The 13,119-nt window shown below is 42.4% G+C and overlaps 2 protein-coding genes across 3 annotated transcripts; both read right to left on the bottom strand.

Annotated features, from left to right (window-relative positions):
* Positions 1-254: 254 nt before the first annotated feature.
* Positions 255-1,925, bottom strand: hspb9 (heat shock protein, alpha-crystallin-related, 9). Its single transcript, XM_031871209.1, has 2 exons — positions 1,420-1,925; positions 255-899 (listed from the first exon to the last, which is right to left on the bottom strand). The coding sequence occupies exons 1-2, from the start codon at positions 1,641-1,643 to the stop codon at positions 455-457; spliced, it is 669 nt and encodes a 222-aa protein (XP_031727069.1). The 5' UTR covers positions 1,644-1,925; the 3' UTR covers positions 255-454.
* A 1,010-nt stretch (positions 1,926-2,935) lies between these two features.
* On the bottom strand, positions 2,936-12,905 carry LOC116396553 (deleted in malignant brain tumors 1 protein-like). Of its 2 annotated transcripts, XM_031871218.1 has the most exons (8): positions 12,812-12,905; positions 12,555-12,590; positions 12,131-12,445; positions 9,683-9,985; positions 9,248-9,541; positions 8,304-8,627; positions 5,957-6,091; positions 2,936-5,528 (listed from the first exon to the last, which is right to left on the bottom strand). In XM_031871218.1, the coding sequence occupies exons 1-8, from the start codon at positions 12,852-12,854 to the stop codon at positions 5,218-5,220; spliced, it is 1,761 nt and encodes a 586-aa protein (XP_031727078.1). In that variant the 5' UTR covers positions 12,855-12,905; the 3' UTR covers positions 2,936-5,217. The 2 variants fall into 2 exon arrangements, with proteins under 2 accessions (XP_031727078.1, XP_031727079.1); XM_031871219.1 differs by lacking the exon at positions 9,248-9,541.
* Between the last annotated feature and the right edge of the window lie 214 nt (positions 12,906-13,119).

The following is a 13,119-nucleotide window of genomic DNA, read 5'->3' as shown; positions in this document are numbered from 1 at the left end:
AAATTAAAACTGTTAACAGCATGTTTTGTACCAATCCATAGAAACAAGGACACAGATGCTGCTGTTTTTCGTGTGTTGAGCATCACAAACTCATTCCTCCAGTGCCCTCCATATTCCCTTCATTGGGGATACCAGCATAAAATTATCCGCATGGCTAGATACCACTAGAGATAAGTACATAATGAACTTAAGATCAGCTTTTCCTCTGCTGGCATCTCCCCCTCTTTCACACCACTGTACTAATAAAATATCAGTTTTTGAAAATCAACACTTTATTTTATTTCAACAGTTTATACAAATTGTAAATAATTATAAAATACATATTCTCTTCAATTTGTAATGGTAAACTTAACTCATTATAGACAGTCTTGTAGTGGAAGTGTGTATGTGTGTGTGCATAACATTTAGGTTTTTTTTAAGTTTGTCATGAGTGCATTAGTCTCTCTGTTCCTCTTCAGTCCATTTCCTCGTCCTTGGAAATGGGAAATTCCAGCGATGTCCTGAACCGAACGGGAACCTCTTGCTCCTCACTGGTTGGCTGCTTGGCTACAGGGGCGTGGATACGCAGTTGCCCATCATCCATCAGGGAACAGGAGAGACGCGACAGATCCAGGTGAGGGGGAAGGTCGATCTTCTGGACAAATCCCGTCTGAGACGAGGCCGAGGAGCAGAAGGAGGCTCTGGAGGAAGAAGAGGCGCAGGACTCGCTCTCTTCTGCTCCGGCCTGCTTCATGGCCACCACCGCCAGGCTACGCCCCTCCAGTTTGACAGTGATGTCATTGGGGGCGTAACCGCGAGCGTCTAGGGTCACCAGGAGGTCATTGTTGTTTGCTGTGGCCAGCTGGGCTTCCTTGTGCAGCTCCGTGCTGGGAGTCTCCCTCTCTTTAGCATCACTCAACCTGTAAAATAAGCAGACTAGATCAGAATCAGCTCCATGACTCCACTAGTGTCTGAGGGTGTTTTCAAACCTTTAGCCCGGTTGAATCAGACTGGTTCGACAGTACGTTTCGTTTGCAGACCAAAACAACCGCATCAAGACCTTCTAGAGTAATTGTTCCTAGACCGGTCATTAATTCATTCTAGAGCGATTTGTTTGTGGTGGGAATGTGATCTGACCTCGATCTGACCCGACTACAAGGCAAACTGTGCAAGTTTGAGCCAAAAGGCTCCTGTTGTCAGGTGTGCTTTGCATACTGTGAATGCAGAAGCCTGAAATCAACAGCTGCTGGAAGCTGGCCGAAGAGGGAATCAGAGCTTTTTGTGACTAATTCACTTGAAGAAACAAACCATGGGGAAAACGCATCATCTTCCCCAACTCATCCACTGATTCCGACTTGAACCAACCATAGGTTTGAAAACGCCCTTTAACAAAGCCAATCAGGTGGAACCACTACTGAGTAACATATTCATTGTACCTACCTCATCAAAGTAGAGGAAATAAGGGGAAACTGGCTAAATTTAAGCTGGTGGGGCCGATCGTGAATTCCCCTCAGAAGGCTGTCGGCCACTTTGGTTCTCTGGTTGAAGAAGTCTTGCTGCAGCGATGAGAGGGCCTTGTGACGCAGCGGCCACAGCAGCTGCTCCTGGCTGAAGAAAGGGTCCTCGCCGAACAAGCCGGTGAAGGCTGCATGCTGGGACATCATATCAGCGATATATAGACAGAAGCTCGACTTGCAACCTGCAAAGTGTCAGTTATCTGGTCAGATTCCCTCTCTCAGACTTGATGTCTTTAGTCTCCGGTGAAGTGTGAGAACTGAAAGCTTCCAGAGTTTCTTCTCTTTGTTAGTCTTCTATCGGGTAGTTTGGAACATTGCACAGGACTACCCTCCTTTATAAACCCCAGCTGTCCCGCTCCGTCCCTCCAACCGTGCTATTTACACCCCATGAGCTCACTGCTGTTTGTTAGTGTGTGCCAGCGAGGTCAGGAATGCCCTGCAACTCATCAAAAGGCTAAAGACAGCTCATGGTCATATCCTGTTTGTGTTATGTTCACACTGCATCGGAGTTTCGCTTCCTATTATATGCTGCAGATACAGATTAGCTCATTACACATTTTTCATGTAGCAGTATCAGAATATGTGGGTTAATAGTCGTTACTTTATTCAACAAATGTCTTTTCATTTAACACAAACTTTGCTGTTGGAAGTAAACAAAAAGTGAGAAGAAAAACTGGGCAAATCAGTCCCCTGAGGCAGTTCAGTGTATGGACATGAACTACTCATTGGATTGAGTTTTAAATATATTCTGCCTAGTAACGACGTTGTTTTTGTATCATTAAACATTTTTTTAGACAGTGAATTAGTTTTAACATTATATTAATAAGTTAATATTCAAGTTGTTAAAGTTATTTATTCATATAAATAAATAAATAAATAAACTTACTTTGTTGAAGTTGTTACGTTATCATAACCCCCCCTATTTACAGTCTTTATGCTAAGATAAGCAAACCAGCTGCTTGATATTCAACGTACAGGCAGGAGTGTGGTATCACTCTTCTCATCTAACTGTAGGAAAGAGAATGAATAAGCGTTTCTCCCAAAACTTGAATTTGTCAAACTGCCAGGACGTCACCCACAGCTAGAATTACATTGGACAATGAAACAAAATAGCTGACAATTCACTTCATTCCTACTGGAAAACTGACATATTGTAACTCAAATGTGTCGAAATGTGGTTATCAGTGGTTAGTGTGGTATCAGAACAGATGGGTAATCTTTTGCTATCATTGTGGCTCACATGTCTATGTGCCAAATTGTAAACATCCATTTTTTTCCTTCCAACAGATAAAATGACAACCAAGAATCCGACTTTAGCAGCAGTTCAGAACTCAGCATGTCGACCAGCAGTATGAACAAAGCCTGTTTTGTCTCAGGTTACGAGGCTTCTTCACTGCCTCTTCCATGGATGAGCTCAGAGTGCTATTATTTCCCAGAGTATGTCTGCATGTGTGTGAAGCAAGTGTGCTAACGTTACAAGGAACGGGTGTCATATCTATTCGTGGCTGTCTCGGCGTAAGCTCTGTAAAACTGCCTTCACGCCATTGGCTCAATTGGTGAACTGGCTCGCATGTGATTGGCTTATAACAGCTGCATCATTGTGGTGTTTTGTCACTTCTCACAAATTACATCTATTATTTTGATATTGTGATATGTGGTGAACAGTATTAGTCTTAATCTCCAAGCATCTAAAAAGGGTGTTAACGTGTGTTCCGTCCAGGAATAGGTGTTCATGCTGATTTGGATACACACAATTGGATTGAAGTTGGATGAATTAAGACATAATCAGAAAGAAAAAAAGAAAGATAGCAACCTTTAAATCATCAGGAGGACCACAGCAGAAATAAACAAGTGTGTCAATGAACCAAGGGATGCCAGGGACGTAAATAGAAAGGGAGATTCAAGATGGCTGCCGATTCCTCAGCTCTAAATTACTGGACTATTTTTATACCACCCAGCCTAGTCTGGTCAATATTTATGGTTGTATGAGATCATCCAGCTGAAGGGTTATGTCCAAAAAGATAAGCAAGAATACTTACAAGAATCATTAAGACATTTATTTCAATACAATATAACAATTTAAGAGTAAAGTTATATTCATGATAAAAAACTCATATTTAAAATGTGCCTATCAAACAACAGTAAAACATTTATAAACTATGTATTTATATAAGTGTGGTCAATACCACTGAGAGGAATAGTTTTAGGAAATACGCTTATTCAGAGTAATATGAGAGGATCGATACCACCATGTCTGCATGGTTAATATGTAGCTATGTAGCACAATGACCCTGGGAGCTGTGTTGTTGGGGCAATAGCTCCTTGTAGGGTCTCCCAAGGCAAAGTGGTCCCGGGACAAGGGCCAGACCAAGAGTGATTCACTGACCCTTTACCAATTGGCCAGAAAACTGTTACAGCACCTTGCCCGGAAGAGGGATAACACACACATGGTGCTCAACCGGGCACAGCCTTTAAATCTACATGGAGGCGCCACCCTGTGGGTCCACCGGGATATGCCTTGGGGTTGGGTGCATTGTGAGCCGGTGCGGCAGGAACCTGGGTGTGGTTATCACACTGCTCAGGGAGGGGCAATGCAAATTCTGTTTTGGCTGTTGGCCAGTTCTTTACCCTGGCAGGTCTGTTGGAGGGGTCCTGAGAGTTTCCCATCCAGTCTACATGTGTTCTGTTGACTTGGAGAAAGCTTACGACTATGTCCCCCTTGGAGTCCTGTGGGGTGTACTGCAGGAATATGGGGTACTGGGGTTGTTGGTACAACCCATTCAGTCCTTGTTTAAACAAAGTGAATTCTGTGTCCGTATAATCAGCAGAAAGAAAAACTTGCATCCAGAGGGTGTTGGCTTCCACCAGTGTTGTCCCTTGACACCAATCGTTTATGATTTTCAAGGACGGCATCTCTAGGGGGAGGAGTGTGTACACTTTGGGGACTTCAGAATTGCGTCCCTGCTCTTTGCAGATGATGTGGTTCAATTGGCTCTATCAGACTGTGACCTCCAGCACGAACTGTGGCTGTTTTTACAGCCGCGTGTGAAGTGAGAGTCATTACCTTAAGTCTCAGGCCATGGTTCTCTACCAGGAAACGGTGGATTGCTGAGCTGTGCTGGAGGGCAAAGCTCTAAATTTACCCGTCCCTCTACCTTCCGACCCTCACCTATGGTCATGAGCTTTGGGTCGTGACGGAAACGATGAGATCGCAGATAAAGGCGGCCGAAATTATCTTCCTTCATAAGGTGGCCAGGCTCAGTCTTATAGATAGGATGAGGAGCTCAGCTATCCAGAGGGAGCTTGGAGTAGAGCTGCTGATCCTTCTCGTCTAAAGGGGCCAGCTGAGGTGGTTTGGGCATTAGATCAGGAAGCCTCCTGGACGCCCCCTTTAGAGGTTTTCGGGGCACGTCCAACGTATTAAGAGGAAAGGCAGAGAACACACTGGAGAGACTATGTATCTTGTCTAGCCTGAGGATGCTTCTGGATCCCCCAGGAAGAGCTGGAAGACGTTGCAGGAGGGACTGGAATTAATCTTAAATTGTATTACAAATGTAATGTATATATATATATATATATGTAATTTCCCCCAAGATGCTACAGGGCCACAAGACTAGCTAAAAATGATATTTGTTTTATTGGTGGAAATTCCTTTGTTCAAATAGGCCAACCCTACAAGAATTTGGTTACAAACTATAGGAAGAGATCAAGCTACAATTTCTCAAAAGCTTTGATAAATATCCTCATGTTCTCCATAAATGTCCACAATTAGTTCATCCAATGGCTCGGATGCATTTTCATAGTCGGCTTCATCGTCACTGGTTTCTTCTTCTTCCTCATGACCTTCGTTACTCTCTGGCTCCTCATAATCATCACTCTCTGGCTCCTCATAATCATCACTCTCCTCTTCTTCCACTCTCCCAGCTTCCTCTTTGAGTTTCTTCTTGGTGTCCGCTGGATTAATGTTCTGGTAGACATCATCCTCGTCCTCATACTTGTTATTTTCATAATCGTTGCTGAATCTGACAGCCACTGCAACACAAGCACAAACACAAACATCAGGACAAAATGTCTCATGAATATCAGAGGGAATTCTTCACAAGCATTCAAACACAAACAATGGATCAATGGATGCTGATGACTGCATTTTGGGTGCAAATTCAGGAGGCTCATCTCTCTACAGAGCACGGAGACCCATTGACACAGGCCAAGGAGCAAGATGTCTGTGAATATTACATACACTTTAATATGACTTTATAATATAATATTCTTCTTATTAAATATGAATATAGACATCATATTTGGGGGATGATGTAAGATACAGACTTTGCTTATCCAGTGCCAATGTGATGCATAAAACAGAGATGAAATCTCATGCTGTCCCCTGATAATACTATTCCCATGTGAATAAGGCTTTATTCCTTTCATGTAATGTGCTGTGTGTCCTGGTGAGCACAGACATTGAGTTTGGACAAGGTTAACAGGCTGCTCGGATCGTCTCTTTCTCTTGCAGACCAGACAGACCGCCACCAAGACCAGCAGGAGCAGCAGCGGAACCACGACAGCTACTGAGGAAACCAGCGGCAACAGAGACACTAGGAGAGAAAGACCTTTGACAGTTAATGGCATTAATAAATCGTCTCTATCCATACACTAACTGCTATCTTGTCAGAGAAGACATGTTTGAGCTTCCTGTGTTAGTTATTTAAGGAAAAACATGAAAAATTCATTGCTCACTTTACCCAAATTTATAGCGCATACAAATGTGGAATCGAGCAGAATAACAGCAAGTTGAGATGTTTTGTGCTCAGTGTGATTTTCACATGGGTTAAAGAGTGTGGGAAATGTGAGACAGAGCATTGTGTGAAAATGTAGAATTGGGTGTAACTTCCTACTTCTACTAATAACAGAAGTTGCTGGACAGAAAACCACGGTTCATATGTACAACATAGCGGAAGGTGCTGAACTACAAACTGACCAACGCTAAAAAAAGATTCTTAAAGAGTCACTGCTAGATCTATCTCTCTGTGTGTGTCTCTGAACTTGAAGAGAGTTTATTTTTTATGGTATAAAGTCATAATAAAATGTTTGCCGTAGCTTTGTGTATGTTAAATGTACGTATTATAGCCTGAACAATACATACAAAGCCCGATCACATAGAGCTTACATTTCTTTCAAACTGATATTGCTATTTGGAAGTGTAATATAACAATATAGTGGATGGGCCAATGAGAATTGTTTGTAAAATGATATCACACAACATAAATCAGCTTGGTCTCAGGACATTTGAGAATTAAACAAATCCACTTGTTGATGCTCTCAAATGAGCTCTAACTGCCGACATATACAAACCATATATCTACCATAATCTACTATTGTCCAACATATATCAGCCTGGTTGATTTATCATATATGGATTTATAATATGGTTTGATATCCAATTTAAAACATGAAACAGAGAAAAGCACTTAGAGTGGGTATATAATAAAGTGGAGCTCAATGACTTAAAATGTGTATATATTGGTTAAAATATTTTAGTTGTTTTAAGTACATTGTTACTAATTGTGATGGTGGTGATGATTGCAATGATAACATTACAGCTCCTCATGTTATCATTATATGGTCTTCTCTCTCCATGTCCCTTCTCAGCCCACATTTCCTTGTTCTCCTACTTGTCTGTCAGACCTTCACTGCTCGCTGATGTGTCTCCTCCCACTTCCCTTATCTGTCCCCGTCACACCAACTCTTCTTGAAAGGACAAGGAACATCACTAAATAAATGAACCTAAAGTTGCATCGTCACTCCATGCATGCTGCAAATGTACCAGATCTTCCAACGATCTTTCACATCCACAGGCCCACAGAGCAAGCGCACTAGCTATTTCTTAAACCCCGCCTCCAAGCTATTGGTCCAGCCTCGTTCTCAGGCTCATTCACATAAACGGAGGAAGGAAAATTACTCTGGATTCAGCTGAAAGTTAATTTTACAACTTCTATGACCTCCTGATTTAAATAAGAGCTATTCATGTGTTCCTAATGGGGAGTTCCATCCATCCATTACGTTTAACTGCTCATCCTGCTTATCAATAATCTAAGCTGCAGGTCTTTAGACTGTAGGAGGAAGCCGGAGAACCCGGAGAGGACCTGCAAACTCCACATAGAAGGGCCGTCCAGCCCGGGAATCGAACCCACGCAGTGAGGCAAGAGTGTTAGCCATTACACCACCAGGCAGGCCTAATGGGCCTGCATTGATTTACTTTTTTTTTTTTTTTGTAACCACGAGTTACATACGTGTCTTTTCTAATTGAAGTCTATGGGAAGAAGTCTTTTTGAGCCCCATGGCATCACGTGATGGACCCGGAAATTGTAATTCCATATTTTGGCCACTATGGAAAATAGTTTTCTTCAAAGCCCGGCGCTCTTCCTGGGTGCTTGGATAAAAACAGTAATGGACACATCACTCTGTCTTTTTTTGCACCAATTTTCTTTTGGGGGGATGAATAGAGGGCAATAGTCCAATGGTCACCACTGCTGCAGCACTACTGCATGCTTAACGATATGTGACTTGTTTTATCTGGAGGCCAATCTTAATTGACATGAAATGTCATTATGTTATATGGTTGGTACATGCACAAGCCATGCAGCTCATTGTTTCTCTATCTGCTGCGGTTTTATTGGAAAGTTTTACTGAAACCGTTAATAAATGGTTGTGTTGCTGATTCACCTACACATAGTAAATAGTGGCCACCATCACTCAGCTATTGTCCCTGAACTATAGCAGCGCTTAGTTTAAATACACTCTACTTACTTTTGATGATGACAGTAATCGTGGCTGTCATGGTGGAATTGAATCTCCGTGCAGACAGTGTGACTTCATACACACAGCTGTAGCTCCCCAGGTGCTCATACTCTGCCACAGGGAAGTCAAAGGAGGCCGAGCGGTTGACTGCTGGCTTAGTGTTGTTGAGGCCGGAGCCAGAGGAGATGAGGGAGAAAACACCTCCGGGATAATGGGAGGAAATGGAGCAGGTGAAGACAAAGCTGTAACCCCTGGTGACCTCGGCACCCTCGGGGCCCCAGACCAGCCCTCCGTTAGGAGACGTCAGGGAGATGCTGGGCTGCTGCAGCGGCACTGAGTACAAAAGGGACAAACATGAAAATATATAATTCACTAGATTTGTAAATCAGCAAATATCAGATCAAGATGGCTTCCGCACACACAGCAAAGATATACTGATGCACTAAATATTTTTTCAATATTTAGTATTATAATATATAAATATTCTATCCAGAAAAAAAATTTGTAATGGAAAATGTACAAATACGGTGTGGCGTGATGACCCGTTATTATACAAAGATGTTTTTTACTCATTACTTAAATGTGCCCTAAATGTCAACAAACAAATGTTATGTTGACATTTAGGGTTTCATCACCCTAAAAAAATGTAATAAATCCTCAAACAAAATCCTCAATTTGAATGAAGTGATCCATCTGATGAAATGACATGTTTCTTTTGTGAATATAACTCATCAGAAGGGTGGACGAGAAAATGGAAGGTGGATTATTACATGCAATTTCTGCAAGTTATTAATAACTTACTCGCCCGAACCCGCAATTCTATTGTAAACTTAATTGAAAATTAAATATTACTGCTTCAAGAAACTTACCTTGTCAAATGGGTCTGTAATTGTAATTGTTTTTCTGTTATTTGTTGTGCTGTATTATTCTATTTATTCATAAATTTGTCTTACCAGTAACAGAGAGTCTGACAGAGTCACTTAAGGGGGAGCTGAAGTCTCGACGAGAAACCTTTATCTGATACAGACACTTGTATGATCCTTCGTTTCCAAAGTTAACTTTTAAGATGTTGAACGTAGCAGAGTTGGTACTTGATGTTTGGGTCTTTCTGAATGAGCCTGAGGTCTGCTGCAGAATGAATGTTCCCCCTAAATGCTGAGTTGAGATAAAACAAGTGATGCCGGCGTCCTGACCCCAGGTAACCTCACCAACAGGACTGATGGAGATGCTGGGCTTTGGGAGGCTCACTGAAAAAAACCCACAATCTTAGAGTGATAAATCGATTGACTTTAAGCTAAGGTATACCTTTCTACATTTTTTTTGGTTGGCTATATTTCATGTCATGTCAAAACTAAGATCAAGTTTAGGGAATGGATTAATTTCCTTACCAGTAACAGAGAGTCTGACAGAGTCACTTAAGGGGGAGATGACGTTTAGTCTTGAAACCGTGGTGTTGTACTGACACTGGTACGATCCTTCATTGTTAAAGTTGACTTCAGTCATGCTGAAGGTAGCAGAGTTGGTTCTTGACATTTGGGTCTTTTCGAATGAACTTGAAGCCTTTTTCAAAATAAATGTTGCACTTGAAAGCTGTTGAGTGGGAGTTGAGATGGAACAAGTAAAGACGACATTCTGACCCCAGGTAACGTCACCGACAGGATTCATGGAGATTCTGGACTTTGGGAGGATTGCTGAAAGAAAGCACAACAATATCATATTAAATGTGTTGTATCTTTGATCTTGGCTGGACTATTATTTTCTCCATATGCAATTCAGAGCATATCTATTGCCTCCCCACGGCTCTCAACGTGGTGATGGCTGATCCCCAGCCATAGACTGTACATAAGAAGTGGACGTAGTCGTCCTGACATCACCCATTGGTTTGTGGATAGCAGCTTTGTAGCCTCGAGTTCGGTATTTTGGCCGTTGACATCTTGGTTTTTTGCAAGTGACCATATTTGTACGGCGGCGGAGGGACGTAGAGACACCATATACGGCTCTATCAATCACACGCCATGCCTTAAAGCATTCACCCTATCAGAGTCTATATGGACTCTAAATGGACCATAATTTACTAAATGAACATCATGCTGTATTGAAGAAGACTTGAAACTAGAGATTGAGACCATAAACTCATGTTTACTGAGGTAATAAATCAAGTGAAAACTAGAGCAATTTTCTCATAGACTTCCATACAACCAGCCTTCCATTTGCAACCAGAAGAGTTGCCCCCTCATGGCCAGTAGAGAGAATGTAATTTTAAGACACTTCAGTATTGGCTTCACTTTTCAGAACCGGAGGTTGCCGCTCACTCGCAGCTAGCGGTGCCAACAGCACCAACAGTGCAAACAGTGCTGATGGAGCTAACAGTGTTTACCTGAGGGGGGATCAGAAGGTGGGCCCAACACTTCCGCAACAGCGTCGTTGGTCTGGAGGGCGTTACCACAAACTGATCTCACAGAAATATGTGAATTAACCTCAATCTCTAAACAGCGCATTCGGTGGAGGTGCCAAGTAATGAGTCAAAATTACGCATTGGGATCCTTTGTCGTGGTGGACACAGATAAAACACATCCACATGAATATCCAACACTCTGTGGTTGGGTAGAGGGGAGGTGGATGGGTCAAACAACTTTGTCCCAAAGTATTATTGAGTTATGGTGCGTTCACACCAAACGCGGCACGAATTATTCGCGGGAGTAGATTACATACAAAGTCTATGCACAGACGGGATGAGACTGGAGTGACGTGAATTTGCGACGACGCGGTGCGATTGACGCAAATTCGCGGCCAACGGCAAATCGCCCCAAACGCATGAGTTGAAATTTTTCAACTTTGCCGAAAACATGGCGTGACGCTGTGGCGCGATAGCCTATCAGCGTTGAGATGTTTCTCCTGTCATCACTGACGTCCTGCCGTTGTTTAATCAGGAAATAAATACTGTATCGGTCTGTATTCACCCAGAGCTCTACGATACCTCATATCAATAGAGACCCGACCAAACTATGTGTATGCATGTGTGTGTAAACCATATGGTACAAACAATGAATAGACGCTGCCGTATTTACGTCTAGATGACGTTATTCTGAGTGTTGGTGGAGCTGCTACAATGTTAGCTTAGCCTAGCACCAATCGATTTGAGCTCCATTGAGAAAACAAGTACACATCGGCATCATTACGTAGTTATTTCAGAGTCCCTTTTTGTCGGTTTATTGCCGTTAAATCACAGCCAAATCAGTTTATTTTGTGTTCATACAGCTGTAGTAAACAGCGACGTGTGGCTTGCTAGACACAGTGAATACAGCTCGATAAAATCCACGGAGCTCCTCCGGACTATGTTATGAACCAAGACATGACGGCGTTTAGTTTCCCGGGATATCTGGGACTTCCACAACACGTACTAAGGAGAAATATAGGTTATTTTTTCCATGGTTAATGGTGGACAGTTGAACGGCTTTCAGGGCGATAAGCCACGCCCCCTCTCCAGCGCGTCCAGCACGATTCACGCGAATGAACACAAATAATCCCTGGCGAGACTGGCGGCGCAAATGACGCGGATATTGAAAATAATGCAAAAAGAGTCTGTGTTTTTTGGAGATCTTTTAACTTTTTTTTCAGTCATGTGTGTGCTTTGCATCACTCACACAGACAGCATATCAACTATTCAAAAAGTCGTCTTCATTTTAATTCATGGGGTGTTAAGCAACATTTCACAGTTGTTATTCTGCTCTTCAATTCTAACAGCATGCTGCAGGGTGTGGTTACCAGCACTTTACCCAGTGCTGCATCCAAAAGGCTCATCAGAAATTGTCACATTTATCCAAAGGTTTTCTCACCTGAACAGATGACACCAGCGTCCTCACGGTGTGCACAGTTGTGTGTCCCAAATCCTCTGTGCTGACACACAGTTAGAGACCTTTCAGTTCCTGAACAGCCAACATCATCAAGCCAGATGTTGCCGGTTCCTTGACCAAAGTGGGCCGACTGAGGAGCACTCAGTGCCGTACCACAGTGCAACTGTCTGCACACTACCTCAGCGTCCTTTAGGTCCCACTCATCATCACATACTGTTCCCCAGGCACTGTTGTAATAGATTTCAACTCTTCCAGAGCAACGAGTAGACCCAGACCCAACTAATCTGATCTGAGCATCTATCAGAAACACAAGACACAACATAACAAATAACTGTTAAGTTATTTACAAAGAACATCAACTGAAAACTGTAAAGATTTTATGCATCACACCGTAGAACTGACTGACCTGCAGCAGGTGAAGTTGAGGTCAAGAGAAAAGAGACTATAGAGAGAAGAGAACACAGAGTATGGCTCATTACATTCAGCAAGCTGAAAAGTGCAGAAATAAAACTTTGCCTTGTTGTGTTTTGGATTCTCTTGATAATTCAAATAAAATGAAGGAGCTTTAAACTGAAAGTGAAACATGTTCATACCATACAATAAAACTGCTGTACCATACACAAAAAAGCAACTTTCCAGATATAATTTGGGAATATGTCTTACCAATGGCCAAATAACGAAGGTTTCTCTGCTGTATGATCTCCATGGCTGAAACATTTATCAGTGACAGAACAGACGACAGAAAACTGAAGTTCAAACCACGATACACAAAAAAAAAAAAAAAAAAACTCCACACTGCTCAGTCCTTCCTGGAAAGCTTCCTCTTTATTTGTCAGCTAAGACTAGAGTGATAAAATTGGTTCCGAGCGTTGTCACACACATACCACATATAAAAAAAACAAGCTACCCTTTGTGTCAGTTCTGGTTCATTTAAGGCCCGTATATTTGTTATGACCCGGCTCTTAGACCAC

This window comes from Anarrhichthys ocellatus, unplaced genomic scaffold, assembly GCF_004355925.1.
Source record: "Anarrhichthys ocellatus isolate YVR2014 unplaced genomic scaffold, GSC_Weel_1.0 scaffold56, whole genome shotgun sequence".
In the NCBI taxonomy this organism is placed as follows: Eukaryota; Metazoa; Chordata; class Actinopteri; order Perciformes; family Anarhichadidae; genus Anarrhichthys; species Anarrhichthys ocellatus.
Note: the sequence above shows the minus strand (reverse complement) of the source record. Positions and strands in the feature narration are given on the sequence as shown.

Excerpts from the sequence above, each read along its gene's own strand:
- hspb9 (XM_031871209.1), bottom strand. The coding sequence starts at position 1,643 with ATGATGTCCCAGCATGCAGCCTTCACCGGCTTGTTCGGCGAGGACCCT. Across the intron at positions 900-1,419 it reads ATTTCCTCTACTTTGATGAG|GTTGAGTGATGCTAAAGAGA; the intron begins GTAGGTACAATG and ends CTTATTTTACAG.
- LOC116396553 (XM_031871218.1), bottom strand. The coding sequence starts at position 12,854 with ATGGAGATCATACAGCAGAGAAACCTTCGTTATTTGGCCATTG. Across the intron at positions 12,591-12,811 it reads CCTTCGTTATTTGGCCATTG|TCTCTTTTCTCTTGACCTCA; the intron begins GTAAGACATATT and ends TTCTCTCTATAG. Across the intron at positions 9,542-9,682 it reads TGTCAGACTCTCTGTTACTG|TGAGCCTCCCAAAGCCCAGC; the intron begins GTAAGGAAATTA and ends GGTTTTTTTCAG.